Raw genomic sequence first — 26264 nt, 5'->3', positions numbered from 1 at the left:
TTGACCCCCATATCAGTGGAAGAGTTAAGACAATGGAAAACCCAGTCACCAAGACATGGACAACTAGAAAACAATGACCCAGAGGGAGATGGATTTCCCCACCTCCCAACAGGGAAGCTGAGTAACATTCCTGGACTCAAGAACAAAGGACAGGAAGGTGTGAGCTGGCGGGGAGGAGAATTGCCTTCTGGAAGGAGTTGGGGCTCTCACCTGGAGTCTAAACGTGAAGTCAGATGGAGAGACGCACAAAACTTGAACAATGGGACTCACTCCAGCATGGCTGGGCTCTGGGATGACCAGGATGGCCTGTGCTTTCCCCTTCAGTTCTATGGGCTAACGTCAGGGCTTCTGGTGCTGTGCGCCACTGACTAATGAACCTGACTGTTTTGACAACGCTGTGTGTGTGTCATGGCAAATGCTGGGTGAGGTGCACTGATCCCTGCAGAGTGCACATACTCTACCCGGAGTCTGTCTCACTTGGACTCACTGCACAGAGCTCACAGTGTGAAGAGGAGTGCTGAAGTCTCAGAGCTCCAGTGTGAAGCAGTGTTGAGGCCGTGTGGCAGATCCTGCAGGAAGAGTGAGACCCCTTGGAGGTCTGGCACATTCCTCCTAGAGATGGTTCCAAAGCTAGGGGTGTAGCACTGACCCTGGGAATCCATGGCACCCCATGCAATACCCCTAGTGCCCCACTGTTCTCTGTTTTCCCCAGTCTCCCTGTCCCAGCACCCTGCTGTTCCCAGTTATTTCCACTGCCCCACTCCAGGATTCTGCTGCTCCCCAGTGTCCCTGGTGCCCCACTGTTCCCCAGTTCCCTTGGCACCCAGTTCCCATCCCCAGCTCCCAGCTGTTCCCTGTTACCCCTGGCTCTCAGTTCCCATCCCCAGCTCCCGGCCGTTCCCTGCTACCCTTGGCACGCAGCTCCCATCCCCGGCTCCCGATTGTTCTCTGTTACCCCTGGCGCCCAGTTCCCATCCCCAAAGCCCGGCCCTTCCCTGTTACCCCTGGCACCCAGTTCCCTCCCCGGCTCCCGGCCGTTCCCTGCTACCCCTGGCACCCAGCTCCCATCCCTGGCTCCCGGTCGTTCTCTGTTACCCCTGTCACCCAGTTCCCATCCCCAGCTCCCAGCCGTTCCCTGTTACCCCTGGCACACAGTGCCTATCCCTAGATCCTGGCCGTTTCCTGCCCAGCCCCGCACTGTTCACCCTGTGCCCTGTCTGGCTGGTGGCACTACCTGTGGCGGCATTCTCAGGTATGGCTACGTCTCTGGTGCTGCGGGGGAAGCGCACGCCCTGGTAGCTCTCTTCCTGCAGGTAGATCACCACCACGCCAGTGGAGGAGAGGGCTGGTTGGCCCAAGTCGGTGGCCAGGATGAAAAGGGTGCGCTGGCGCTGGCTGAGAGAGCCTAGGGGCTGCAGCAACTGGATGGCACCAGTGTAGGAATTGATGGAGAAGCTGGGGTTGTGTGTGGCAAACCGGTACAGAATGGAGGCGTTGGCACCTGCGTCTTTGTCCTCAGCCCGCATAGTGGCCACCACCTGCTTAGGTGGCGTGTGGCGGGAGAGATTGACGGAGAGTGGGCTGTACAGGAAGGCAGGTGCATGGTCGTTGACGTCCTGCACGACGACTGTGACACGCACGACTGCACTCTTGGGCTCCCAGGGTGCCGAGTCCACGGCTTTGGCCAGGAAGCTGTAAATCGGGCGGCGCTCACGATCCAAGGCCTGGGCACTGGTGATGAGCCCGCTCTGTGGTTCCACCTGGAACATGCCCAGCGACTCATTGCCCAGGTAGTAGGAGACCTGCCCGTTGGTGCCCTCATCCGGGTCCAGTGCCACCAGCTGCAGGACCAGTGCCCCGACAGCCAGGTCCTCAGGCACCTCCACAGTGTAGGCTGCCTGCGCAAAGTGCGGTGCATTGTCATTGAGGTCCAGCACCCGCACATTCAGAGACATGGTGGCACTGCGCTGGGGTGTGCCGTGGTCTCGTGCCACCACAGTCAGACGGTAAGAGGCCACCAGCTCTCGGTCCAGGCTGCGCGAGGTGGAGAACACACCGGAAGCAGAGTCCAGGCTGAAATCCTGGGCAGGGTCTCCATCTGGGAGAGAAGAGATGGGAATGAGAGAACCTCCCTGATATGGCCTGGGGGCCGGGGTGGGGGGGGAGGTAATGGGAGCAAGGAACCCTCCCGATATGGCTCAGAGGGGGAGTGGGAGCAAGTGACATTTCCTGATACTGCCCAGTGGGAGGGGGATGGGAATGATGGACCTTCCCTGATATGGCCCCTGTAGTTCTGCAGACAGACCCCTGCAGGCAGGGAGCCATGGTGCAAACAGGATGGGGTCTCTCCCCTCTGAATTGCACAGAAAATGGCCCACAACTGGCACCACCTCAGTGGCAAACACTTCCCCAGTGCAGAGTAGAAGCGGCAAACCCAAACAGCATGCACAGTGTAGCCCCATCCCAGCATGCCCCACAACCACTCCTCCTGCCATCGAACAGCACTCAACTGGCCCCCAAGAGCCCCAAGAACGAGGCAGCAGAACCAGCCACAGCTTGAGGGCTTTGACCTGGCCCAGATGGCTGGTGCTGCAGAGACCTCACCACAGAGCTGTGTGCAAACCTCAGCCCGCCCCCCCGATACAGATTCAGCAGGAACAGATAGGAGAGGACTGGGGAGGCCCCAGGAGGAGCAACTGCAGCCAGTGTTCACAACCCTGGAGGCACACTCTACTGAGGTCCTCGGAGGGGCAGCAGTCAAGAGCCATGCCTTGCCTGGCACAGAACCAAGCCAGTGTGGATTGTACCCCATGCCGCAGGGGCTGCAGCACACATGGCAGATGGGGGATTGCTGCTCATGCCAATGGTCTCAGCGAAGGACCCCCATGTGGGACCTGGGGTCAGAAGGGGGAGCACCAGTACAGCGTGAGCCATGTGCCCGGTGGCCCTCACCCATCACATGGTACTCCAGACGCCCATTCTCGCCCGCATCCAAGTCTGTGGCCCGCAGAGTGTAGAGCGCCACGCGGCTCTGGTTCTCGGGCACTTCCAAGGAGCAGGACTCGCTCTCGAAGCGCGGGGCATGGTCGTTTTCATCTCCCACCAAGATCCGCACTGTCACTTTGGCCAGGTTGGGGGGCAGGCCACCATCCTGGGCATAGACTGTGGGAAGAGAGGGAGGGGGTCCTGGAGACCCTAGGTGCCACCCATAGGGACCACACCCACCGCCTGCAAGGAGCAGCTCCACCATGGCCCGTCTACCCCAGCCCGCACCCTGTGCCCAATCTGGGTCCCTCCACTCTCCTGTCCCCCTCCCTTCCTGCCTCACCCACCCAACACTCTTACATCAAAACCTGAACATTCCCCACTCCCTTTCTTTGCCCCACACAATACGCCTCCTTCCTCCAGCAAACATGCTGATGTCCATGCCAGCTGGGAGCACAGCTGGACCCCCTCCCATCTCCTCCCCTTAGTCCCTGCTACCCTCACTGCCACTCTCCACTTCCCATACAGCACCTTCCCCCCCACGCCCAACCCCCAGGTCTGGCCATACCTGTTAGCATGTGCTGCTCCCGCCTCTCCCGGTCCAGGGAGCGCATGGTGGTGACAAGCCCAGTCTGTGGGTGGATGGAGAAGGGACCCCCAGAGAGGCCCCCATATGACACATGCCCATTGGCCCCTGCAAAAGAGAAACCTCTGGTCTGAAGGGGTAAGTGCAGACAGCTGCTGCAATGGTCCCAGGACCAGGCCCTCTTTCCACTTGCCCGCCCCAGGCCTCTGCACCCACTGTGCCTCCTCCCACCCGCCCCAGGCCATGCTCCCTTCCCTTTCCCCACAAGGGAGCAGTGTGGGGGCTGGGTGGGGAAAGACCCCTAGAGGCAGGAGGGAAGGGGCAGAAGTGGAGATGTCAGGAAGGCTGAGGAAAGGAGACAGCTGTGGCCAGGCTAAGGGGACCTGGGCAGGCTGGGGGTCAGGTGGAGGAGAGGGTGGGGAGGGACGGCTGCCTGGTGACAGTCCCTCAGGCCCAGGCCACACTGTGGGGACGAAGGCGATTGTGACATGGATCGGTGTGGGTCTAGTGTGACAGGGCTCCAATCTCCGATGCCCCTCAATGCTCAGGGACTGGCTCTCTCATCTCCCGCAGGTAAGGCGCCCAACCCTGGGGCTCCCTGGATACTGCCTTGGCAGATGAGGAGCAGGGGAAGGCCTGTGGTGATCACGTACTCTTCAGCCCCTGGGCCAATGCCTTTGGCGCAGCTTTGACCCAGCCAACCTCCCTCCCCCAGGGCCACCTGTTCCAGCCCCAAGGCTCTCACCCAGGTCGCGGTCTGTGGCCAGCAGCTGCAGCACGGGGCTGCCTGCTGGCAAATTCTCCATGACACTGGCCTCATACTCAGCCCTCTCGAAGGCAGGTGCCTCATCATTAACGTCCAGCACCAGCACTGTCAGCAGCTGCGTGGACGAGCGGCGTGGGAAGCCATGGTCCATGGCCACCACTGTCAGGTTGTGCTGGGATATCTCCTCCCGGTTCAGAGTCCGCACAATGGAGAGGGCACCTGGGGAGACACCAGGACAGACTGAGCCTGGGACAGAGGAGTCACAGGGAGCTGGGCTGAGCCAGGGTCACTGAGGTCAGGCTCCACACTTGGTGCCCCGCAGCACTACAAACCCCACACCTTGGGCTGCGGAGCTGCGCCCAGCTCTCCCTGCACATGCTGGCATCTGCCTGCTTCTGTCCCTCATGCTGTGGCCGGGCACCTCCTCCCGCCTGGGCCCGGTGGGAATCTCTTACCCACTCCGGGCTGGGTCAGGAATCTACTGTCACCACTGCCCCCATCCTCCCACTCGGTCCCCATGCCTCCCCAATGCTCCTTATCCATTGTGTCTACCTGTCTTCCCATCCCCCACATCTGTCACCTCTTCCCCTTCGCCCCTTGTGTCTCCCATGTCCCCTCCCCCACAGCCATCACCACTTCCCCTTCGCCCCTTGTGTCTCCCATGTCCCCTCCCCCACATCCATCACCTCTTCGCCTTCACCCCCTGTGTCTCCCGTGTCCCCTCCCCCACATCCATCACCTCTTCGCCTTCACCCCCTGTGTCTCCCGTGTCCCCTCCCCCACATCCATCACCCCTTTTCCTTCCCCCCTTGTATTTCCCATATCCCCTCCCACCCCCCATATCCGCCACCTCTTCCCCTTCACTTCTTGTGTCTCCCATGTCCCTTGCCCTCCTCTCCCCCACAGCCCCAGCATCTCCCTGCAGCCCCACAGGTCCCTTACCTGTGCTGGGGTTGAGGTGGAATCGGCCCTCGGCGTTGCCTGCCTGCAGCGTGTAGCTCACCCGCCCATTTTCGCCCAGGTCCCCATCCCGCGCCACCACATGCAGCACCATGAAGCCAGTGGGCTGGTCCTCCATGACGCTAACGGTGGCTGGTGAGAGGAAGACGGGCGTGTTGTCGTTCTCGTCTGTCACAAAGACGCGGGCAGTGACGGCAGCGGAGCGGCGCTGGCTGACGTTGCGGGCCTGGTCTGTGGCCTCCACCACCAGCAGAAAGGAGGGGGCAGCCTCGCGGTCCAGCCCCTGCTGGAGGCTCAGCAGCCCAGAGTGGGCATCCAGCTGGAAGTGGGAGCCGGGGGGCTCCTGGTGCAGCAGCCTGTAGCACACCTGGCTGTTGGGGCCAGCACCGTCTCCATCTGGGGCCTGGAAGGTGAAGATGGAGGCACCGATCTGGGTGTTCTCGGGCACCACAATAGTGATGGGGTCCTCGGGGAAGGCAGGCGCCTGGTCATTACAGTCCTGCACATGGATCTGCACCAACACCAGCCGGCTGGCAGGGTAGCCGCGCTGTGTGTCCTCGGCGCTGACGTGCAGCGTGTGCTGTGCCCCCAACTCATAGTCCAGCTCCCGTGCCGCGTAGATCTCCCCCGTCACGCTGTCCACCACAAAGGTGCCGTCTCCACCTCCCCCCAGCAGGGTGTAAGTCAGATGCCCCTGTGCAGAGGCCTCAGGCGGCGCCACCGAGCCAATCACTGAGCCAGGTCTGACCCCTTCCACCGGATGCAGTGTAAGCACAGTGGCATCTGGCTGTGGCAGCACCCGGGAGGATGGCAGTACCTGCAGGTGAAGAGAGAGGGGAAGGGGGAGTGAGAGTCTGAAGTGGGACCTGTGGCGTTGGAAGAGGTGAGGTGAGAGGGGGAAGTATGGGGCAGTAGTGGGGGTGTAAGGCGGGAGGAGAGAGCTGTAGCGCAGCAGTGGGGATGTGGGGCGACAGGGGGACCTGTGGGGCAGTAGTGGGGATGTGGGGTGGCAGGGGGGGACCTGTGGGGCAGTAGTGGGGATGTAAGATGGGAGCGAGAGCTGTAGTGCAGCAGTGGGGATGTGGGGCGGCAGGGGGACCTGTGGGGCAGTAGTGGGGATGTGGGGTGGCACGGGGGGACCTGTGGGGCAGTAGTGGGGATGTAAGGCGGGAGGAGAGAGCTGTAGCACAGCAGTGGGGATGTGGGGCGGCAGGGGGACCTGTGGGGCAGTAGTGGGGATGTAAGGCGGGAGGAGAGAGCTGTAGCGCAGCAGTGGGGATGTGGGGCGGCAGGGGGACCTGTGGGGCAGTAGTGGGGATGTGGGGTGGCAGGGGGGGACCTGTGGGGCAGTAGTGGGGATGTGGGGTTGCAGGGGGGGACCTGTGGGGCAGTAGTGGGGGTGTAAGGCGGGAGGAGAGAGCTGTAGTGCAGCAGTGGGGATGTGGGGCGGCAGGGGGACCTGTGGGGCAGTAGTGGGGATGTGGGGTAGCAGGGGGGGACCTGTGGGGCAGTAGTGGGGATGTGGGGTGGCACGGGGGGACCTGTGGGGCAGTAGTGGGGATGTGTTGCCTCACTCCTTTACTGGGTCCCAAAGCCATTGACACCTATAGCCAACTGAACAGAACTGACACTGGGAGCTACAAACAGTTCAAAAGAGCCTTATTGCTTAGGTTTGAGCTAACACTGAAGGCAGAAATAATCAATTATTTTTGTCCAGGTGAAAGATTTTGTGGTCTGTTCAAAAGCGTCTGGCAGGCTGGATTTGGCCCGCGGTCTGCCTATTGCCTACCGTGGCCTAAGACCTATAGGAAAAGGTTTTGGCATGTGCAGTGGAACAAAAGGCTGACACCCTGACAGGTGAGTACTCCCACAGGTGGGGTAACGGAGCTGGTGTCACTACCCTGGAATCTTTGTAAGACCTGATCAGGTTAGAACATTATATGAAATATGTCCCTCTGATCCTAAAATGTGATTAGTATATTGAGCACCTAAGAAAATCCACATAATGTGGGCTGAGTGGTGGATCAGTCTGTGGGCAGTACGTCCAGATATGGAAGTTAGTTAAACAGAAATTAAAAGGTACAGTGCCAAAAGTGAAATCCCTGCAAGCTGCATGGAGACTTTTTAAAGACATCATAAGAGAGACTCAACTTAAATGTATGCACCAAATTAAAAAATACAGTAAGAGAACCAAAAAAGTGCCATGGTGGCTAAACAACAAAGTAAAAGAAGCAGATACAGGCAAAAAGGAATCCTTTAAAAAGTGGAAGTTAAATCCTAGCGAGGAAAATAGAAAGGAGCATAAACTCTGGCAAATGAAGTATAAAAATATAATTAGTTAGTTAGTTAGTACCTGTGACAGGATCCCTGGAGTGCAGCCTGGGACTGTGGGACCTCTGTGCCCCCTTAACTCTCCAGCCTGGGCTGTCTTTCACAATGCTTTGCTAGTGACAAGCAGCAAACCCCTCCAGGCGCTGTGATTACTCAGCACAACAGCAGGTGGAGCCCCTCAGCCAGCTAGATTGCATGAATGCTCCCAGAGCCGGTCATGAATCACTCAGAGAAAGGCACCAGCCAAATTCCCCCAGCTCCCATCCTTATACCTCAGGAATATACTGTCTTGTACTGCTCAAGATGAGCAGTACAAATTTATTAATTGGTTCACCACTTCATCAATGGAAAGTGGATATACACTCGCCTTTGTAAAACCTGAGCAAATTTACCAAACACTTCACGCAAACTCACTGGCAAAGATAAATAGTAAAACAAATTTATTGACTAAAAATGATAGATTTTAAGTGGTTATAAGTGATAGGCAAAATGTCAGAGTTAGTTACCAAAAGAAAATAAATTAAAAGCATGCAGTCTAAACTCTCAACCCTATTAGACTGGGCAACATCTAGATTAAGCAGTTTTTCTCACCCTACTGGATATTGCAGTCCTTAATATACAGGTTTGTCCCTTAAATCTGGGCCTGTCTCCTCTGTTGGAATCTTCAGTCTTCTGAGTGTCTTTGTTGCTTGCAGCATAGGTGGGGGCAGGAGAAAGGTGAAGCATTGGCCCCCTGTGTTCTGGTTTACACCTTTAGTCCATGTGCTTGGAGAACACAAGTCCAGGCATGTCTGGAGGGCATTGCTGAGTCCCCAGGCAAGGTTGAGCACTTCCCCTTGTATGGCCTTATGCAGGTGAGTCACTGAATTGTAGCTCCCTTGATGGACAATGGCTGTTGATGGTGGTTTGACACCTACCTGAGTGTTGGTTACTTTTCGTTGGCATTGTCTCTGGAGAGCTAGCATTTGGTCACTTCCCAAACCCACAGCATATTTTAGTTACAACCATACAACACAATTCTCATAACTTCATATGCATTAATTATATGCATATTTACACAGAACAAAAACAACAAGGAGTCCTTGTGGCACCTTAGAGACTAACAAATTTATTTGGGCATAAGCTTTCGTGGGCTAGAACTCACTTCATCAGATGCATGGAGTGGAAAGTACAGGAGCAGGTATATATACATAGTACATGAAAAGATGGGAGTTGCCTTGCCAAGTGGGGGGGGGCAGTCAGTCTAATGAGACAACTCAATTAACAGTTGAATACCAAGGGAGGAAAAATCACTTTTGTAGTGGTAATGAGGGTGGCCCATTTCAAACAGTTGATAAGAAGGTATGAGTAACAGTAGGGGGAAATTAGTAAGGAGAAATTAATTTTTGTAATGACCCATCCACTCCCAGTCTTTATTCAGGACTAATTTGATGATGTCCAGTTTGCAAATTAATTCCAGGTCTGCAGTTTCACTTTGGAGTCTGTTTTTGAAGTTTTTTTGTTGAAGAATTGCGACTTTTAAGTCTGTTATTGAGTGACCAGGGAGATTGAAGTGTTCTCCTACTGGTTTTTGAATGTTATAATTCCTGATGTCAGATTTGTGTCCATTTATTCTTTTGCGTAGTTTGGCCAATGTACATGGCATAGGGGCATTGCTGGCACATGATGGCATATATCACATTGGTAGATATGCAGGTGAACGAGCTCCTGATGGCGTGGCTGATGTGATTAGGTCCTATGATGGTGTCCCTTGAATAGATATGCAAACAGAGTTGGCACTGGGGTTTGTTGCAGGGTTTGGTTCCTGGGCTAGTGTTTTTGTTGTGTGGTGTGTAGCTGCTGGTGAGTATTTGCTTCAGGTTGGGAGGTTGTCTGTAAGTGAGGACTGGCCTGTCTCCCAAGGTCTGTGAGAGTGATGGGTCGTCCTTCAGGATAGGTTGTAGATCCTTGATGATGCATTGGAGAGGTTTTAGTTGGGGGCTGAAGGTGATGGCTAGTGGCGTTCTGTTATTTTCTTTGTTGGGCCTGTCTCGTAGTAGGTGACTTCTGGGTACCTTTCTGGCTCTGTCAATCTGTTTCTTCACTTCACCAGGTGGATATTATAGTTTTAAGAATGCTTGATAGAGATTCTGTAGGTGTTTGTCTCTGTCTGAGGGAGTGTCTCTTTGAAAAACCACCAACTGTCTTCGGTTGTTTTTCCCCTTAGACTCGCTTCCCTAGGGGATTTAGTTGTTTAAAAAAAGCCTCATCTGCCCCTTCTTCCCGGTTAGGTGGTCTGTAGTGGACCCCAACCATGACACCATCCTTGTTTTTTTACCCCTTTTATCCTTACCCAGAGCCTCTCAACAAGTCTGTCTCCTATTTCTGTCTCAACCTCAGTCCAAGTGTGTCCATTTTTAATGTATAAGGCAACACCTCCTCCCTTTTTTCCCTGCCTGTTCTTCCTGAGTAAGCTGTACCCTTGTCGATCTAATGCCTCTTGGCATGTCTTTTGTTGTACGCCGTATTACCCAGTAAGCATTGTTCTATTATATTTCGTAGAGTGAAGATCTGGTCTGTGCATCCACACCCTTTCCGAAAACTGGTTTGCTCTTTTCTGAGAATGCTCAGTTTGATTTTGAAAGGGAAAGAGATGTGATAAAATGGGATTTTTTTGTAATATTTTTATGATACCTATGTGTGCCTCAGTTTCTCTCTGGACTTTGTGTTACCACTTGGGGTGGGGTGCAGAAGTGTTAACACTGCTCCTGGGACACTGTAGAAGACACAAGTCTGGGTGACACCTTGTGGTCTGGTTGGAATAAATAGGGTCATTAATTAACTAGTTGAAACCGACCCAGAATAACAGCAGGTCCAGAGAGACAATAGGACGTCCCAGTGACTGAACCCTGGCAGGCGAAGGACGTGAACTAAATTGGAGAACAAAGAGGAAAAGGGGGCTGGGATAAGAGCTACTCTTTGGAGGCACTAAGAAGTTCTCCCCTGGGTGGACAGAAAGGAGAGCATGGATGCATAGGCACTGACTCCACGTGGGTGCTCCGGGGCTGGAGGTGTGGTGGGGGTGGAGCTTCGGGGAGGGGGCAGAGTGGGGGTGAGAAGAGGTGGAGAGAGGGTGGGGCCTTGGGAGATGGGGTGGATTGGGGGTGGGACCTTGGGGTGGAGCACCCCCAGGGAAAGCTGAAAGTTGGCACCTGTGCTGGGATCGAATCCATTACAGCTTGGCTGACACATGGCTCTGGCTTGGCCAGGATGGACTATGACTTAACTTTTGCCTCTCTGTGCTAATCCAAGGACGTGCACATTCTGTAGGCTAGGTGACTTATAACTTGTTTCCTTGTTTGCAAAGGCTGTTTGCAGAGGCTGTGTCGCTGTAAATACTCACTGGAAGCATTGCACTCTGAAAGGGAGCAGTACCAGCCTCCCACAGGGGCCTGGCTTGGCTGGATTCGCTGCAGGCAGCCACATGTGACTGGATGTGTACTAGAATGTGGATGATGGCCACATGGCAGCAAGCCAGGGAGCTGGGGGGCGGGGGGAGGTGAACTGGAACATGGATGATGGCCACAGAGCAGGGGCACAGAGGGTTTGGGAGCTGCAAACTGAAATGTGGGGGGGGGGGGGCAGGGAGTGGCACTATATGTGAAAGAAAATGTAGAATCAAATGAAATAAAAATCTTAAACGAATCCACGTGTTCCATAGAATTTCTATGGATTGTAATTCCAGGCTCTAATAAGAATATAACAGTAGGGATCTATTATCGACCACCTGACCAGGACAGTGATAGTGACAATGAAATGCTAAGGGAGATTAGAGAGGCTATCAACATAAAGAACTCAATAATAGTGGGGGATTTCAATTATCCCCATATGGACTGGGTACATGTCACCTCAGGACGAAATACAGAGACAAAATTTCTCGATACTTTAAATGACTGCTTCTTGGAGCAGCTGGTACAGGAACCCACAAGGGGAGAGGCAACTCTTGATCTAGTCCTGAGTGGAGAGTAGGATCTGGTCCAAGAGGTAACTATAACAGGACCACTTGGAAATAGTGACCATAATATAATAACATTTAACATTCCTGTGGTGGGAAGAACACCTCAACAGCCCAGCATTGTGGCATTTAATTTCAGAAAGGGGAACTGTGCAAAAATGAGGAGGTTACTTAAACAGAAATTAAAAGGTACAGTGACTAGAGTGAAACCCCTGCAAGCTGCATGGACACTTTTCAAAGACACCATAATAGAGGCTCAACTTAAATGTATACCCCAAGTTAAAAAACACAGTAAAAACTAAAAAAGAGCCACCGTGGCTTAAGAACCATGTAAAAGAGGCAGTGAGAGATACAAAGGCATCTTTTAAAAAGTGGAAGTCAATTCCTAGTGAGGTAAATAGAAAGGAGCATAAACACTGCCAAATTAAATGTAAAAATGTAGTAAGAAAAGCCAAAAAGGAGTTTGAAGAACAGCTAGCCAAAAGCTCAAAAGATAATAACAAAACGTTTAAGTACATTAGAAGCACGAAGCCTGCTAAACAACCAGTGGAGCCCCTGGACAATTGAAAAGACGATAAAGTCATCGCAGAGAAACTAAATGAATTCTTTGCTTCAGTCTTCACGGGCTGTGGATGTTAGGGAGATTCCCAAACCTGAGCCGTCTTTTGTAGGTTACAAATCTGAGGAATTGTCACAGATTGAAGTGTCACCAGAGGAGGTTTTGGAATTAATTGAGAAACTTAACAGTAACAAGTCACTGGGACCAGACAGCATTCACCCAAGAGTTCTGAAAGAACTCAAATGTGAAATTGCGGAACTACTAACTATCGTTTGTAACCTGTCCTTTAAATTAGCTACTGTACCCAATGACTGGAAGATAGCTAATGTAATGCCAATATTTAAGAAGGGCTCTAGAGGTGATCCTGGCAATTACAGACCGGTAAGTCTAACATCAGTACTGGGCAAATTAGTTGAAACCACAGTAAAGAATAAAATTGTCAGACACATAGAAGAACATAAATTGTTGCGCAAAAGTCAACATGGCTTCTGTAAAGGGAGATCATGTCTTACTAATCTATTAGAGTTCTTTGAGGGGGGTCAACAAACACATGGACAAGGGGGATCCAGTGGACATAGTGTACTTAGATTTCCAGAAAGCCTTTGACAAGGTCCCTCACCAAAGGTTCTTATGTAAATTAAGGTTTCAGAGTAACAGCCGTGTTAGTCTGTATTCGTAAAAAGAAAAAAGAAAAGGAGTACTTGTGGCACCTTAGAGACTAACCAGTTTATTTGAGCATGAGCTTTCGTGAGCTACAGCTCTGAAGTGAGCTGTAGCTCACGAAAGCTCATGCTCAAATAAACTGGTTAGTCTCTAAGGTGCCACAAGTACTCCTTTTCTTTTTTCTTTTTATGTAAATTAAGTTGTCATGGGATAAGAGGGAAGATCATTTCATGGATTGAGAACTGTAGCTCACGAAAGCTTATGCTCAAATAAATTGGTTAGTCTCTAAGGTGCCACAAGTACTCCTTTTCTTTTTGCGAATACAGACTAACACGGCTGTTACTCTGAAACCGGATAAAAGACAGGGAACAAAGAGTTGGAATAAATGGTAAATTTTCAGACTGGAGAGGGGTAACTAGTGGTGTTCCCCAAGGGTCAGTCCGAGGACCAATCCTATTCAACTTATTCATAAATGATCTGGAGAAAGGGGTAAACAGTGAGGTGGCAAAGTTTGCAGAAGATACTAAACTGCTCAAGATAGTTAAGACCAAAGCAGACTGTGAAGAACTTCAAAAAAATCTCACAAAACTAAGTGATTGGGCAACAAAATTGCAAATTAAATTTAATGTGGATAAATGTAAAGTAATGCACATTGGAAAAAATAACCCCAACTATACATACAATATGATGGGGGCCAATTTAGCTACAACTAATCAGGAGAAAGATCTTGGAGTCATCGTGGATAGTTCTCTGAAGACATCCATGCAGAGTGCAGTGGCAGTCAAAAAAGCAAACAGGATGTTAGGAATCATTAAAAAAGGGATAGAGAATAAGACAGAAAATATCTTATTACCCTTATATAAATCCATGGTACACCCACATCTTGAATACTGCGTACAGATGTGGTCCCCTCAACTCAAAAAAGATATACTGGCATTAGAAAAGGTTCAGAAAAGGGCAACTAAAATGATTAGGGATTTGGAACAGGTCCCATATGAGGAGAGATTAAAGAGGCTAGGACTTTTCAGTTTGGAAAAGAGGAGACTAAGGGGGGATATGATAGAGGTATATAAAATCATGAGTGGTGTGGAGAAAGTGAATAAGGAAAAGTTATGTACTTGTTCCCATACTATAAGAACGAGGGGTCACCAAATGAAATTAATGGGCAGCAGGTTTAAAACAAATAAAAGGAAGCTCTTCTTCACACAGTGCACAGTCAACCTGTGGAACTCCTTGCCTGAGGAAGTTGTGAAGGCTTGGACTATAACAGAGTTTAAAAGAGAACGGGATAAATTCATGGAGGTTAAATCCATTAATGGCTATTAGCCAGGATGGGTAAGGAATGGTGTCCCTAAGGAATGGTGTCCCTAGCCCCTGTTTGTCAGAGGGTGGAGATGGACGGCAGGAGAGAGATCACTTCATAGAATCATAGAATCATAGAATCTCAGGGTTGGAAGGGACCTCAGGAGGTCATCTAGTCCAACCCCCTGCTCAAAGCAGGACCGATCCCCAATTAAATCATCCCAGGCAGGGCTTTGTCAAGCCTGACCTTAAAAACTTCTAAGGAAGGAGATTCTACCACCCCCCTAGGTAACGCATTCCAGTGTTTCACCACCCTCCTAGTGAAAAAGTTTTTCCTAATATCCAACCTAAACCTCCCCCATTGCAACTTGAGACCATTACTCCTTGTCCTGTCCTCTTCTACCACTGAGAATAGTCTAGAACCATCCTCTCTGGAACCACCTCTCAGGTAGTTGAAAGCAGCTATCAAATCCCCCCTCATTCTTCTCTTCTGCAGACTAAACAATCCCAGTTCCCTCAGCCTCTCCCCATAAGTCATGTGTTCCAGACCCCTAATCGTTTTTGTTGCCCTTCGCTGGACTCTCTCCAATTTATCCACATCCTTCTTGTAGTGTGGGGCCCAAAACTGGACACAGTACTCCAGATGAGGCCTCACCAATGTCGAATAGAGGGGAACGATCACGTCCCTCAATCTGCTGGCAATGCCCTACTTATACATTCCAAAATGCCATTGGCCTTCTTGGCAACAAGGGCACACTGTTGACTCATATCCAGCTTCTCGTCCACTGTCACCCCTAGGTCCTTTTCTGCAGAACTGCTGCCTAGCCATTCGGTCCCTAGTCTGTAACGGTGCATTGGATTCTTCCGTCCTAAGTGCAGGACTCTGCACTTGTCCTTGTTGAACCTCATCAGATTTCTTTTGGCCCATTCCTCCAATTTGTCTAGGTCCCTCTGTATCCTATCCCTACCCTCCAGCATATCTACCTCTCCTCCTAGTTTAGTGTCATCTGAAAACTTGTTGAGGGTGCAATCCACACCATCCTCCAGATCATTTATGAAGATATTGAACAAAACCGGCCCAAGGACCGACCCTTGGGGCACTCCACTTGATACCGGCTGCCAACTAGACATGGAGCCATTGATCACAACTCGTTGAGCCCGACAATCTAGCCAGCTTTCTATCCACCTTATCGTCCATTCATCCAGCCCATACTTCTTTAACTTGCTGGCAAGAATACTGTGGGACACCATGTCAAAAGCTTTGCTAAAGTCAAGGAACAACACGTCCACTGCTTTCCCTTCATCCACAGAGCCAGTTATTTCATCATAGAAGGCAATTAGATTAGTCAGGCATGACTTGCCCTTGGTGAATCCATGCTGACTGTTCCCGATCACTTTCCTCTCATGTAAGTGCTTCAGAATTGATTCCTTGAGGACCTGCTCCATGATTTTTCCGGGGACTGAGGTGAGGCTGACTGACCTGTAGTTCCCAGGATCCTCCTTCTTCCCTTTTTTAAAGATGGGCACTACATTAGCCTTTTTCCAGTCATCCGGGACTTCCCCCGATCGCCATGAGTTTTCAAAGATAATGGCCAATGGCTCTGCAATCACATCCGCCAACTCCTTTAGCACTCTCGGATGCAATGCATCCGGACCCATGGACTTGTGCACGTCCAGCTTTTCTAAATAGTCCTGAACCACTTCTTTCTTCACAGAGGGCTGGTCACCTCCTCCCCATGCTGTGCTGCCCAGTGCAGTAGTCTGGGAGCTGACCTTGTTCGTGAAGACAGAGGCAAAAAAAGCATTGAGTACATTAGCTTTTTCCACATCCTCTGTCACTGGGTTGCCTCCCTCATTCAGTAAGGGGCCCACACTTTCCTTGACTTTCTTCTTGTTGCTAACATACCTGAAGAAACCCTTCTTGTTACTCTTAACATCTCTTGCTAGCTGCACCTCCAGGTGTCATTTGGCCTTCCTGATTTCACTCCTGCATGCCCGAGCAATATTTTTATACTCATCTCTGGTCATTTGTCCAATCTTCCACTTCTTGTAAGCTTCTTTTTCGTATTTAAGATCAGCAAGGATTTCACTGTTAAGCCAAGCTTGTCGTCTGCCATATTTACTATTCTTTCTACACAAAAGATGCAGTCCAAAAGGAAGAATAGTATATTGAAACAGACCCTCTGGGGTAGAGAATGCTGTCTTTTCTTTCACATCTTTGGCAAGGGGAATCTGCCAGTATCCCTTTGTTAAATCAAGGGTGGTCAAAAATCGGGCATTGACCAGGCGGTCAACTAACTCATCGATACTGGGTATGGGATATGCATCGAATTTGGATATCTCATTCAGCCGGCGAAAATCATTACAAAACCTAGTGGTGCCATCAGGTTTGGGCACCAACACAATCGGGCTTGACCACCGACTGTGGGACTCTTCGATGACTCCCAGCTCCAACATCCTTTTTACCTCTGCCTTGATCTCCTCCCTTTTTGCTGCTGGGACCCGACAGGGCCTTAAAGTTACCTTTGCCCCAGGGTCTGTGAAAATGTGGTGATACGCTTCGGAGGTCCGGCCCGGTTTGGTTGAAAACACGTCCTGGTATCGGTTGTTCATCTCAGTTACCTCCTTCTTCTGGTTTGGTGTCAGATCAGTGGATATCCTGATCTGCTCGTGCATATTATTTCCCTGGATCGGGGTCTCTTGGGCCACTACACACACCTCTCGTTGGTGCCAAGGCTTTAAGAGGTTAATGTGATAAATTTGTTCTTGTTTCCGGCGTCCTGGCTGCCGCAGCTTGTAGGTTACTTCCCCCATGGGTTCAACCACCTCATAGGGCCCCTGCCATTGGGCCAAAAGCTTGCTTTCTGCTGTGGGTACCAACACCATCACCCGATCCCCTGGTTGGAACTGTCGGACTTTTGCCTGGTGATTGTAATGGGTTCACTGGGCCTCCTGCGCCTTTTCCAAATGTTCCTGTACAATAGGGGTGACCCGGGCTATCCGTTCTCGCATCTGCAACACACGGTCAATTATATTTCTCCCCTCATTGGGTTCCTCTTCCCAGATTTCTTTTGCAATATCTAGTATGCCACGGGGGTGGCGTCCGTATAATAATTCAAAGGGGGAAAACCCAGTTGAGGCCTGACGTGCCTCCCGGATTACAAACATAAGGTAGGGTAGTAGGGTGTCCCAATCCTTCCCGTCTCGACTTACCACTTTCCTTATCATTGCCTTGAGGGTTCGGTTAAACCTTTCTACCAGCCCATCGGTCTGCGGATGATAGACTGAAGTTGTCAGGATAGGTATATGGATCATCATACAGAGGTCCTTCATTAGCTTTGACATAAATGGGATACCTTTGGTAGCCTCACTAGGGCAAGACTCCCCACCAACTCTTTAGCTATCATTTTAGAGGCCGTGTTCCGCAGGGGGATGGCTTCTGGATAGTGAGTAGCATAATCCAGAACAACAAGTCTATATTGGTGACCCCGGGCTGTCTTCTCCAGGGGTCCCACTAGATCCATGGCTATTCGCTCGAAGGGGACCTCTATGATGAGAAGGGGTACTACAGGTGCCCTCAAGTGGGGACGGGGACTGTGCAGCTGACACTCCGGGCAGGATGCACAGTACCTCCGCACTTCTTCATGTACTCCAGGCCAGAAGAATCGTTGCAGGACCCATGCCAGGGTCTTCTCTACCCCCAAATGCCCCCCAAAAAGATGACTATAGGCCAGACTTAATACAGTATTCTGGTGTTTTTGAGATACTAGGATCTGCTGTACCTTCTGCCTCTGTACTGGTGCAACCTGGTATAAGAGATTCTTCTTCGTTATGAAGTAAGGTCCTGGTCCCTGGGTTTTCCCTTCCATTGGGACCCCATCTATTTCGGTCACCTCCTTCCTAATGTTGCTGTACCTTGGGTCTTCAGCCTGGTCCTGTCCAAAATTTCCTCTCCCAGGGCTAATCTGCCCGAGATCTAGGGGGCCAGTCTCTGTTGCCTCTACTGGTTCAGAGGCGTTAGGGTGTGGGTCAGACTCGGGTGCTTCTCCCTCCTGGGTGGCCTCCTTTTCAGCTGCTCGGGTCCGCCTACCTACGAAAGCGACCCTCTGGTTTTGGGACAGTATTCGGGTTCCCAAGGCCTTAGCTGCCCTTCTTTCCCTTTTCATCTTTCTACGCTGTCTGGGAGTGGAAAACAAATCTGGGGATATTTCAGAGAAGGTTGGGGGTTGACAGTCTACTGTGGATGTCTCACTACTTTCAGGGCTTCCCCCTTTCTCCAATTCCCCTACCAGGAGTAAGTCTCCAAACCCTGGGAAGTCCCTCCCGATGAGCACTGGGTATGGGAGTTTAGGGACTACACCTGCTGCTACCTCAGTAGTGTTGCCCTGAATCTCGATTTTTACTGGGATGGTGGGGTAATAACCAACTGTCCCATGGACGCATGTTATCCCTGTACTCTTAGCCCACAGCTGCTGACTATGCTTCACAAGCTTCGAGCTTCTCCAAGACAAGCGTGATAGCACTCCCCGAATCAACCAGTGCTGTGGTCTCTACCCCATTTAGCTTCACTGGTCTAGTGTACATATGTGGGGTTAGTGAGACCCCCACAAGGTGGATTAGGAAGCATGGGTCTACCCAGTTCCCCAGGTTACACTGCATAGGCTCCTTGGCATTGGGACACTGTGCAGCTATGTGTCCCCACTCCCTGCAGGTGTAACATCTGTATGGAGCCCTAGGCATTCCCCGGTCTCTTGGTATGGGTAATCTAACATCACGATCCTCTTCACCCTCAGTGCTCCGACTCTTTGTGGCTTCTGGTGGGCCTTCAGCCCCTCTCTGTTTCCACCTGGGCTCTCCTGGTGACCCAGTCACCCGAGCTCTAGGGCTTGGTGCTGCTAGTTTAACCCGGGGTGCTTCTTCCTTAACTGGTCGGGTCAGCTCCCTCGCCGTCCTTTGCCTTTCTACCAGCGCGACAACCTCGTCGTAGATGCACGGTTTGTTCTGGCTTATCCAGGCGCGAAGGTCTGGCGGTAGTCCTCTCATGTACCGGTCGATGACCAGAACCTCTAGTATCTCCTCCGGACTCTGGGACTCAGTTCGTAACCAGTTTCGTGCGAGATGGATGAGGTCATGCAATTGGGACCGCGGGGTTTTGTTTTCCTGGTACCTCCACTCATGATATCGCTGGGCCCGCACTGCGGTCGTTACCTCAGATCTGGCCAGGATCTCTGCTTTCAGCTGGAGGTAGTCTGCCGCAGCCTCTTCAGGCAAATCATAGTAGGCCTTCTGGGCCTCCACACACAGGAATGGAGCGAGGATGCCAGACCACCGTTCTTGGGACCAAGCCTCCCACAGGGCTGTCCTCTCAAAGGCCAGGAGGTATGCCTCTACATCATCCTCCTGCGTCATTTTCTGCAGCCAATTGCTGGCCCGCATGATCTGCGTCCCATCATGGCCACGGTTCAGCTCTGTAAGGGCCTTTATGTGGTTTACCATTTCCTGCAACATAGCCCAGTCTTGAGCAGCCTGGTCCATCAGCAGGCGATTAGTCTCCTGCTGCAGCCACACTGCATCCTGTTGGGCGGCTGCCTGGACAAGAGTAGTCTCCTGCTGGGCAGCTGTGGCTTGTATCAGTGCCCGCACTACCTCCTCCATTGTGGTGAAAAAAATAAAAATAGACCCTCTTCCCTTTTTTTTTTTCTTCCTTCCAAACACCCTCCTTCTTCCGCTGCGCTGTGGACACCAGATCCCACTTCCGACACCAGTTGTGACAAAGTTCCTGCTCTACTTTCGTGGGTCTTGTGCTTATTGGTGGATTTGCTCGCCTTGGACCTTCACGGCAGCCCTCAGCTTGGTCGTTTTTCTGAACCCACAGTCCAGGTCGACTCCTCCTGTGTCTGACCAGGAGTTGGGAGGATTTGGGGGGAACCCGGGCCAGCCCTCTACTCCGGGTTCCAGCGCAGGGCCCTGTGGAATGCAGCTGTCTAGAGTGCCTCCTGGAACAGCTGTGCGACAGCTACAACTCCCTGGGCTACTTCCCCATGGCCTCCTCCCAACACCTTCTTTATCCTCACCATAGGACCTTCCTCCGGTGTCTGATAATGCTTGTACACCTCAGTCCTCCGACAGTCCGTGTTCTCTCTCTCAGCTCCTAGTGCCTCTTACTCCCAGCTCCTCACACACATACCACAAACTGAAGTGAGCTCCTTTTTAAAACCCAGGTGCCCTGATTAGCCTGCCTTAATTGATTCCAGCAGCTTCTTGAATGGCTGCAGGTGTTCTAATCAGCCTGTCTTAATTGTCTCCAGAAGGTTCCTGATTGTTCTGGAACCTTCCCTGTTGCCTTACTCAGGGAAAAGGGACCTACTTAGCCTGTGGCTAATATATCTGCCTTCTATTACTCTCCTATAGCCATCTGACCCGACCCTGTCACACACACACACACACACACACACACACACACACACACCAGCCCACATAGCTGTGGGTTGGGAACCTATTAACTGTGCCACTGCAGCATTTCAAGTGTAGACAAGCCCTTGGACTATGCTTTAACCTTCATTTCTCTGTGCAAAGAGCAGGTTTCTTACCTGTAACTGGAGGTTCTTCGAGATGTGTCATTCCTAGCTGTATTCCACTGTGGGTTACGCATGCACACAATGAGCCCAGAGTTGGACAATTTGAAAGTAATGTCCGTTCGTCTGCCCATGTGTCCTGGCTTGCCCTTGCCTCTGACTGAGGGGATAAAGGGAGGGGCGAACCAACTGCCTTTTCAGTTCCTTCTCCACCGTGCATCAAGAAGATCTGAAGCAGAGGGGAAGGAGGGCAGGACTCGAATACAGCTAGGGACCACACATCTCAAAGAACCTCTCGTTACAGGTAAGTAGCCTCCTTTTCTTCTTTGAGTGATGGTCCCTAGTGTATTCCACTGTGTGTGACTCACAAGCAGTGCCTAAGTAGGGGGAGGGTGCGAGGATGAAGATGATAGGGTTGAGCAGAGAACTACAGTACCAAAGGAGGCATCAGCAGCAGAGTCCTGCACCAGGGCATAATGCCTTGGAAACGTGTCAGTGGAACTCCATGTGCTGCTTTACAGATGACCAGGAGGGATATGTCCTGAGGAGATGCTATGGTCACTGCTTGAGCTCTGGTGGAATGAGCTCTTACCCTGTGTGGGGTGGGAGGTTTGAGAGCTGATAGCAGAAGAGAATGCAGCCCCGATATCCATTTGGAAATTCTCTGGGTGGAGATGGCAAGTCCTCTGCCTGTTTCTTCTATAGTAACAAACAGTCTTCAGGACTTCCTGACTGCCTTTGTTCTCTGCATGTAAAAGGCCAAGGCTCATCAAACACCGGAGGAGTGGAGCCTATGTTCTCTGCAGACATGTTCAGTTTCAAAAAGAACACAGGTAAGTGAATGGATTGATTAAAGTGAAATCCAAAACTACTTTAGGGATAACTTTGGGGTGCAGGTGCAACAAAACTTTATCTTTATGGAATACAGTGTATAGAGGGTCTGCTCCTAGTTTGACAACCCTTCTCACTGACATGATAGCTTCAAGAAAGATGACCTTCACTGGACAGAGGGACATGGAGCAAGTAGCTAAATGGCTCAAAGGGGGACCCTCGTTCATACTGAAAGAATGAGATTCAGGTCCCATTGGGGCGCAATCCTCTGAGGGGGCGGGAAAGTTCTTATCAAGTCTTTTCAGAATCTATGGTTCGAAGGTGTGTGAAAATGGAGTAGCCTTCAGCAGGTAGATGGTATGTACCAGTTGCCTCTTAGTGGACTTGTAGGGAGCTGAGGGATAGACCTGATGTCTTCAAAAATAGGATATAGTCCAAGATGAGGGGAAGAGCTGCAGCTTGTGGCAGAACGTTTCTTTGCTGTGTCCAGGATGAAAGCATTTCCATTTAGCTAGGTAACATTTTCTAAGAGAGTTCTTTCTGCTATTGGAGAGATGTCTCGAAGTGCTGAGGAGCAGGCACATTCTAGGGATTATGCCCATCCAACTACCACGCCCTGAGGTGGAGCAGTCATGGACTGGGGGATTTGATCTTGCCGTTGCACTGTGCCAGGAGATCAGGGAATGTCGGGAGGGAAATCGGTGGGCGAGATAACATGCATAGGAGGTTGGGGGATCAGAAAGGGGAGATCAGGATGACCTTCACCCTGTCCTGTCAGATCTTATGTAGCACTCGTGGCAGAAGCAGCAGTGGAGCCAAGACATAGTGGAACTGGTCTGACCAAGTAAGGTGGAGTGCATCACTCTGGGAGCAGTAGTCTTGGGTGCCTCTGGAGCAATATGTGGTGGGAGGTAAATAGATCTCTGGCTGGGGTTCCCCATAGAGTGAAAATGTCAAGCAGCACCATGACATGAAGTTCCCACTCGTGATCATCGTGATCATTGTGATCATTGGGGGGAGGGATAGCTCAGTGGTTTGAGCATTGGCCTGCTAAACCCAGGGTTGTGAGTTCAATCCTTGAGGGGGCCATTTAGGGATCAGGGGCTAAAATCGGGGATTGATCCTGCTTTGAGCAGGGGGTTGGACTAGATGATCTCCTGAGGTCCCTTCCAACCCTGATATTCTATGATTCTATGAAGTGTCTGCTGAGGCTGTGGATAGGGTGATCTGACTGCTGATAGCCCAGTTCCAGAGACTGACTGTTTCTGCACACAGGCAGGTGGATCTCACTCCCCCTACTTGTTGATGTAGAAAACAGTCCTAGTGTTGTCTGACAGTATAAGGACATGGTGAGAGCAAATGAGTGGAAGAAATAATTTGCACACCTGCCTTACTGCCTGTACGTCCAGGTTACTGATGTACATTCTGGACTCTAGACGAGTGCATACTCCTGTGCTGTGTGGTTGTCCATGTGGGAGCCCCATACGGATGCGTCCGTAATTATGGTTTTGTCTGGAGAAGAGGGGACAAAGGGGACCCCACGGATACATGATGAGGATTGGTCCACCAAAGGAGGGAGGGCAGTACCTTGGTTGGAATTGTTAGTGTAAAGTTCATGGAGTGATGGCTTGAGGTGTATACCGACTGTAGCCATGTTTGAAGGCAACGAAGGTAGAATCTTGCAAATGCAGTGATGTAAGTGCACATGGCCATGTGGCTGACCGGGACAGACATGTTTTGACTGTTATCCGAAGTGAGTTTTGATTTCATTCATGAGTGTACCTGCCCATAGACAGGTTCCACAGCTAGTGGTGATAGAATTCAAGGTTGCTCCAACAAAGTCCAAAGATATCATGGGAGTAAGAACAGATTTTTCAACTTTGATTCTGACTCCCAGCTGAGAGAGGAGGTGAAGCACCATAGAGGTTGACACGGCGGGATTTGGTGGCAAGAAGACAGTCATTGAGGTACGGAAAGACAAGGAAGCCATGATGTCTGACGTGAGCTGTCACCACTGAAAATACCTTGGTAAAGACTCTGGGAACAGTTGCTATCCTGAAGGGGAGTACTCTGTATTGAAAACAGTTGGACCCCACCGTAAATCTGAGAAATCATCTGTGGGCAGGGTGAATATCAATGTGAAAGTAAGTATCCTTCATATTGAGAGATATGAATCACATGCCCTTTTCTAAAGATGGAATTATTGCTGCCAACGTGACATTGTAAAATTTGAGTTTGCGAATGAAGAAGTTGAGGTGGTGGAGGTCAAGGATTGGAGGGCTGGGACAAGCTCAGTACACAGATCCAGGAATGTGGCCTTGAGCATCCGGAAGTTCTGCAGCCACTGCTTATCATCCCAAACCTGCATTACGATGTGATCCCATCCGTCATGCTTGTTTCTCAGGCCCAGAAATGGTACTCCACCATCTGCAGCTGCGCCGTGAACACCAACAACAACCTGGAATTTGTTCTTGCTATGTCCCACAGCAATCTGTCCTCCAAGGCATCGTCATGTTCCCTCCCCACTCATTCAGTTCTTCTTGCACCTCTGCAAATACTCTAGAATCATGCGCACTGTCTTGCAATGCTCATGACAATAGTGCAGAGCTGTGCAGGCTCCATGCTTCTGTCAGAGATGACAGACAGTGAGCGAGGAGGGCTATACAGGTTTGTGGGATTTTGAAAAGAGGTGCAAAAATTGTGGTATACAGATAATGTTAATGGATGAAGTCAGTTGCTGTGACGGAATAGGGAGTGGGGAGGATTGACCTGGGAATGTTGGGTGGGAGTTTTACTGGGACTGTCTGCATTGGGGATGGGATATCAGGGTGTGACTTCACTTGAAGGATGATACCTGAGCATGTAACCTGAGCCCAGGATGGGGGTTGGGGCCAGGTGACACTTTTGCCCGGGAAACTGGACAAAGGCTGGAGGAAGAGCCAGGGGGAGGCTGGGTGAGACAGCTGGAGGGGGTTTCAGTTTGGAGCTGACTGGGGAAATGGAGGGAGGCCCAGATGGGGCTCTGGGCTCCCTGCCCCCCAAGACGGACCTGACTGAAGGGTCCTATTCTCTGTGCCTACAAGCTCTGTTTTAGACTATGTTCCTGTCATCTAATTCAGTGGCTCTCAAAGCCAGTCCGCCGCTTGTTCAGGGAAAGCCCCTGGCGAGCCGGACCGGTTTGTTTATCTGCTGCGCGGGCCAAGGGACGTGCTGTCAGCCCTTCCCGCAGCCCCCATTGGCCTAGAACGGCGAACTGCGGCCAGTGGGAGCCACGATCGGCCGAACCTGCGGATGCAGCAGGTAAACAAACCAGTCCGGCCCACCAAGGGTTTTCCCTGAACAAGCAGCAGACCGGCTTTGAGAACCACTGGTCTAATAAACCTTCTGTGTTACTGGCTGAGAGTCACAGTGAATCGCAGGAAGTGGGGGGTGCAGGGCCCTGACTCCCCCACACTCCGTGACAGTTGCAAAATGGGAAGTTGAACCCATGCTCCCGCTCACCCCGCACAACTCATTTTGACCCATCATGCATTGCCAAACTTCCCAAAAGACAACGTGTTGGACGGTGGCAAGTTGCACAGTGGGATATCTACCAATGGTGCATCACACTCTGCAATAATACGCACTCTGCCAACACAAGAAGCCAAGCATGCACACGGAAAGTGATGTACTAATCGCAGCAGCTATATGCCAATGTAACTTGAGTCAGCATAACTTTGTAGTATAGACATGGCCTAACCATGGTAGAATCAAAACAAGGAAAGCCATGTTCACTGACAGGGGAAAGGAAACCCACAAGAAGGGAGGAACAGCATGAGGTCAGCTTGCTCGTGGACGCAGCAAGCTGAACACACAGAAGGACTTCCTGCCTCCTGAAGAAAGGTCATTAAACTTTGGGAGATATAAACAAGGACAGAAAGCCATTTTAGGCACCCATCACGAGACAGACACAAGGAAGAAGAGCTCTCACAAGCTGAGAAAGATCGGTCCTTCATCCAAGGTGGGCCTGAAATCTCTGGGAACTGAATACAGAGGACAAACCTGCTTCGGCAAAGATTGTACCTTTCTAGATTAAATTTGAGATTTTTAGAAGCGTATTTTGTTTTGGTTTTACTTGTAATTCTTTCTGTCTTCATTCCTTATACTTGAACTCATTTAGTCCTATGTGTATTTTGTTAATACATTTATTTCATTTTTACCATAACCCAACTCAGTGCTGAGTTTAAAGGGCAGGGTGTATTTACACTCAGTCAAGTTAATAAGTTGCGATGTGTTCTGTGTCTGTAGAGGAACAAACCAACCATATATGTCTCTCAACTGTCCAGGAGCGGGCTGGACATTGCAGAGCACACACCTTTGGGGAAATTCGGGGCTGGGAGTGTGTTGGGGTCACCTTGTTGGTTGTAACCCAGGCTGGTGGAAGTTAGCACGAGGCTGCAGGACTGTAGACAGGCTCCTGGGCTCAGAGCTGCTGAACCAGGGCTGTCTAGCACACAGACACTCATCCGGGTGTGACCTGCATGCTGCTAGGCTACTTATGTGGGAGCTACAACACCAAAGCTTTGTGAGGTGCCCAGGGTTACAGGGCAGGTGGTGACACAGTTCTCATTGGTATGGATTTGTGCCCCAGGGTCTGACAGGTCCCTGTACCTGGATTCAGATGATGGCTGTGGGGTTGGGGGGTGGGACTTGGAGGGCTCATGAACCTGGAT

The 26264-nt window shown here is 51.1% G+C and overlaps 1 protein-coding gene across 1 annotated transcript in view; it reads right to left on the bottom strand.

The window, feature by feature from the left end:
- DCHS1 (dachsous cadherin-related 1) overlaps nucleotides 1-26264 on the bottom strand; it is a 118696-nt gene that overhangs the window by 44536 nt on the left and 47896 nt on the right. Inside the window, exons 10-14 of the mRNA XM_074953790.1 lie at nucleotides 5280-6114; nucleotides 4317-4556; nucleotides 3554-3679; nucleotides 2953-3162; nucleotides 1235-2098 (exon numbers count right to left, since the gene is read on the bottom strand). Coding sequence (XP_074809891.1) covers nucleotides 1235-2098; nucleotides 2953-3162; nucleotides 3554-3679; nucleotides 4317-4556; nucleotides 5280-6114 — 2275 coding nt within the window. The remainder of the gene's footprint in view (nucleotides 1-1234; nucleotides 2099-2952; nucleotides 3163-3553; nucleotides 3680-4316; nucleotides 4557-5279; nucleotides 6115-26264) is intronic.

The sequence above is a fragment of the Natator depressus genome, chromosome 1 (genome assembly GCF_965152275.1).
Source record: "Natator depressus isolate rNatDep1 chromosome 1, rNatDep2.hap1, whole genome shotgun sequence".
NCBI classification, from domain to species: Eukaryota; Metazoa; Chordata; order Testudines; family Cheloniidae; genus Natator; species Natator depressus.
This window is presented reverse-complemented; position numbering and strand designations above follow the sequence as displayed.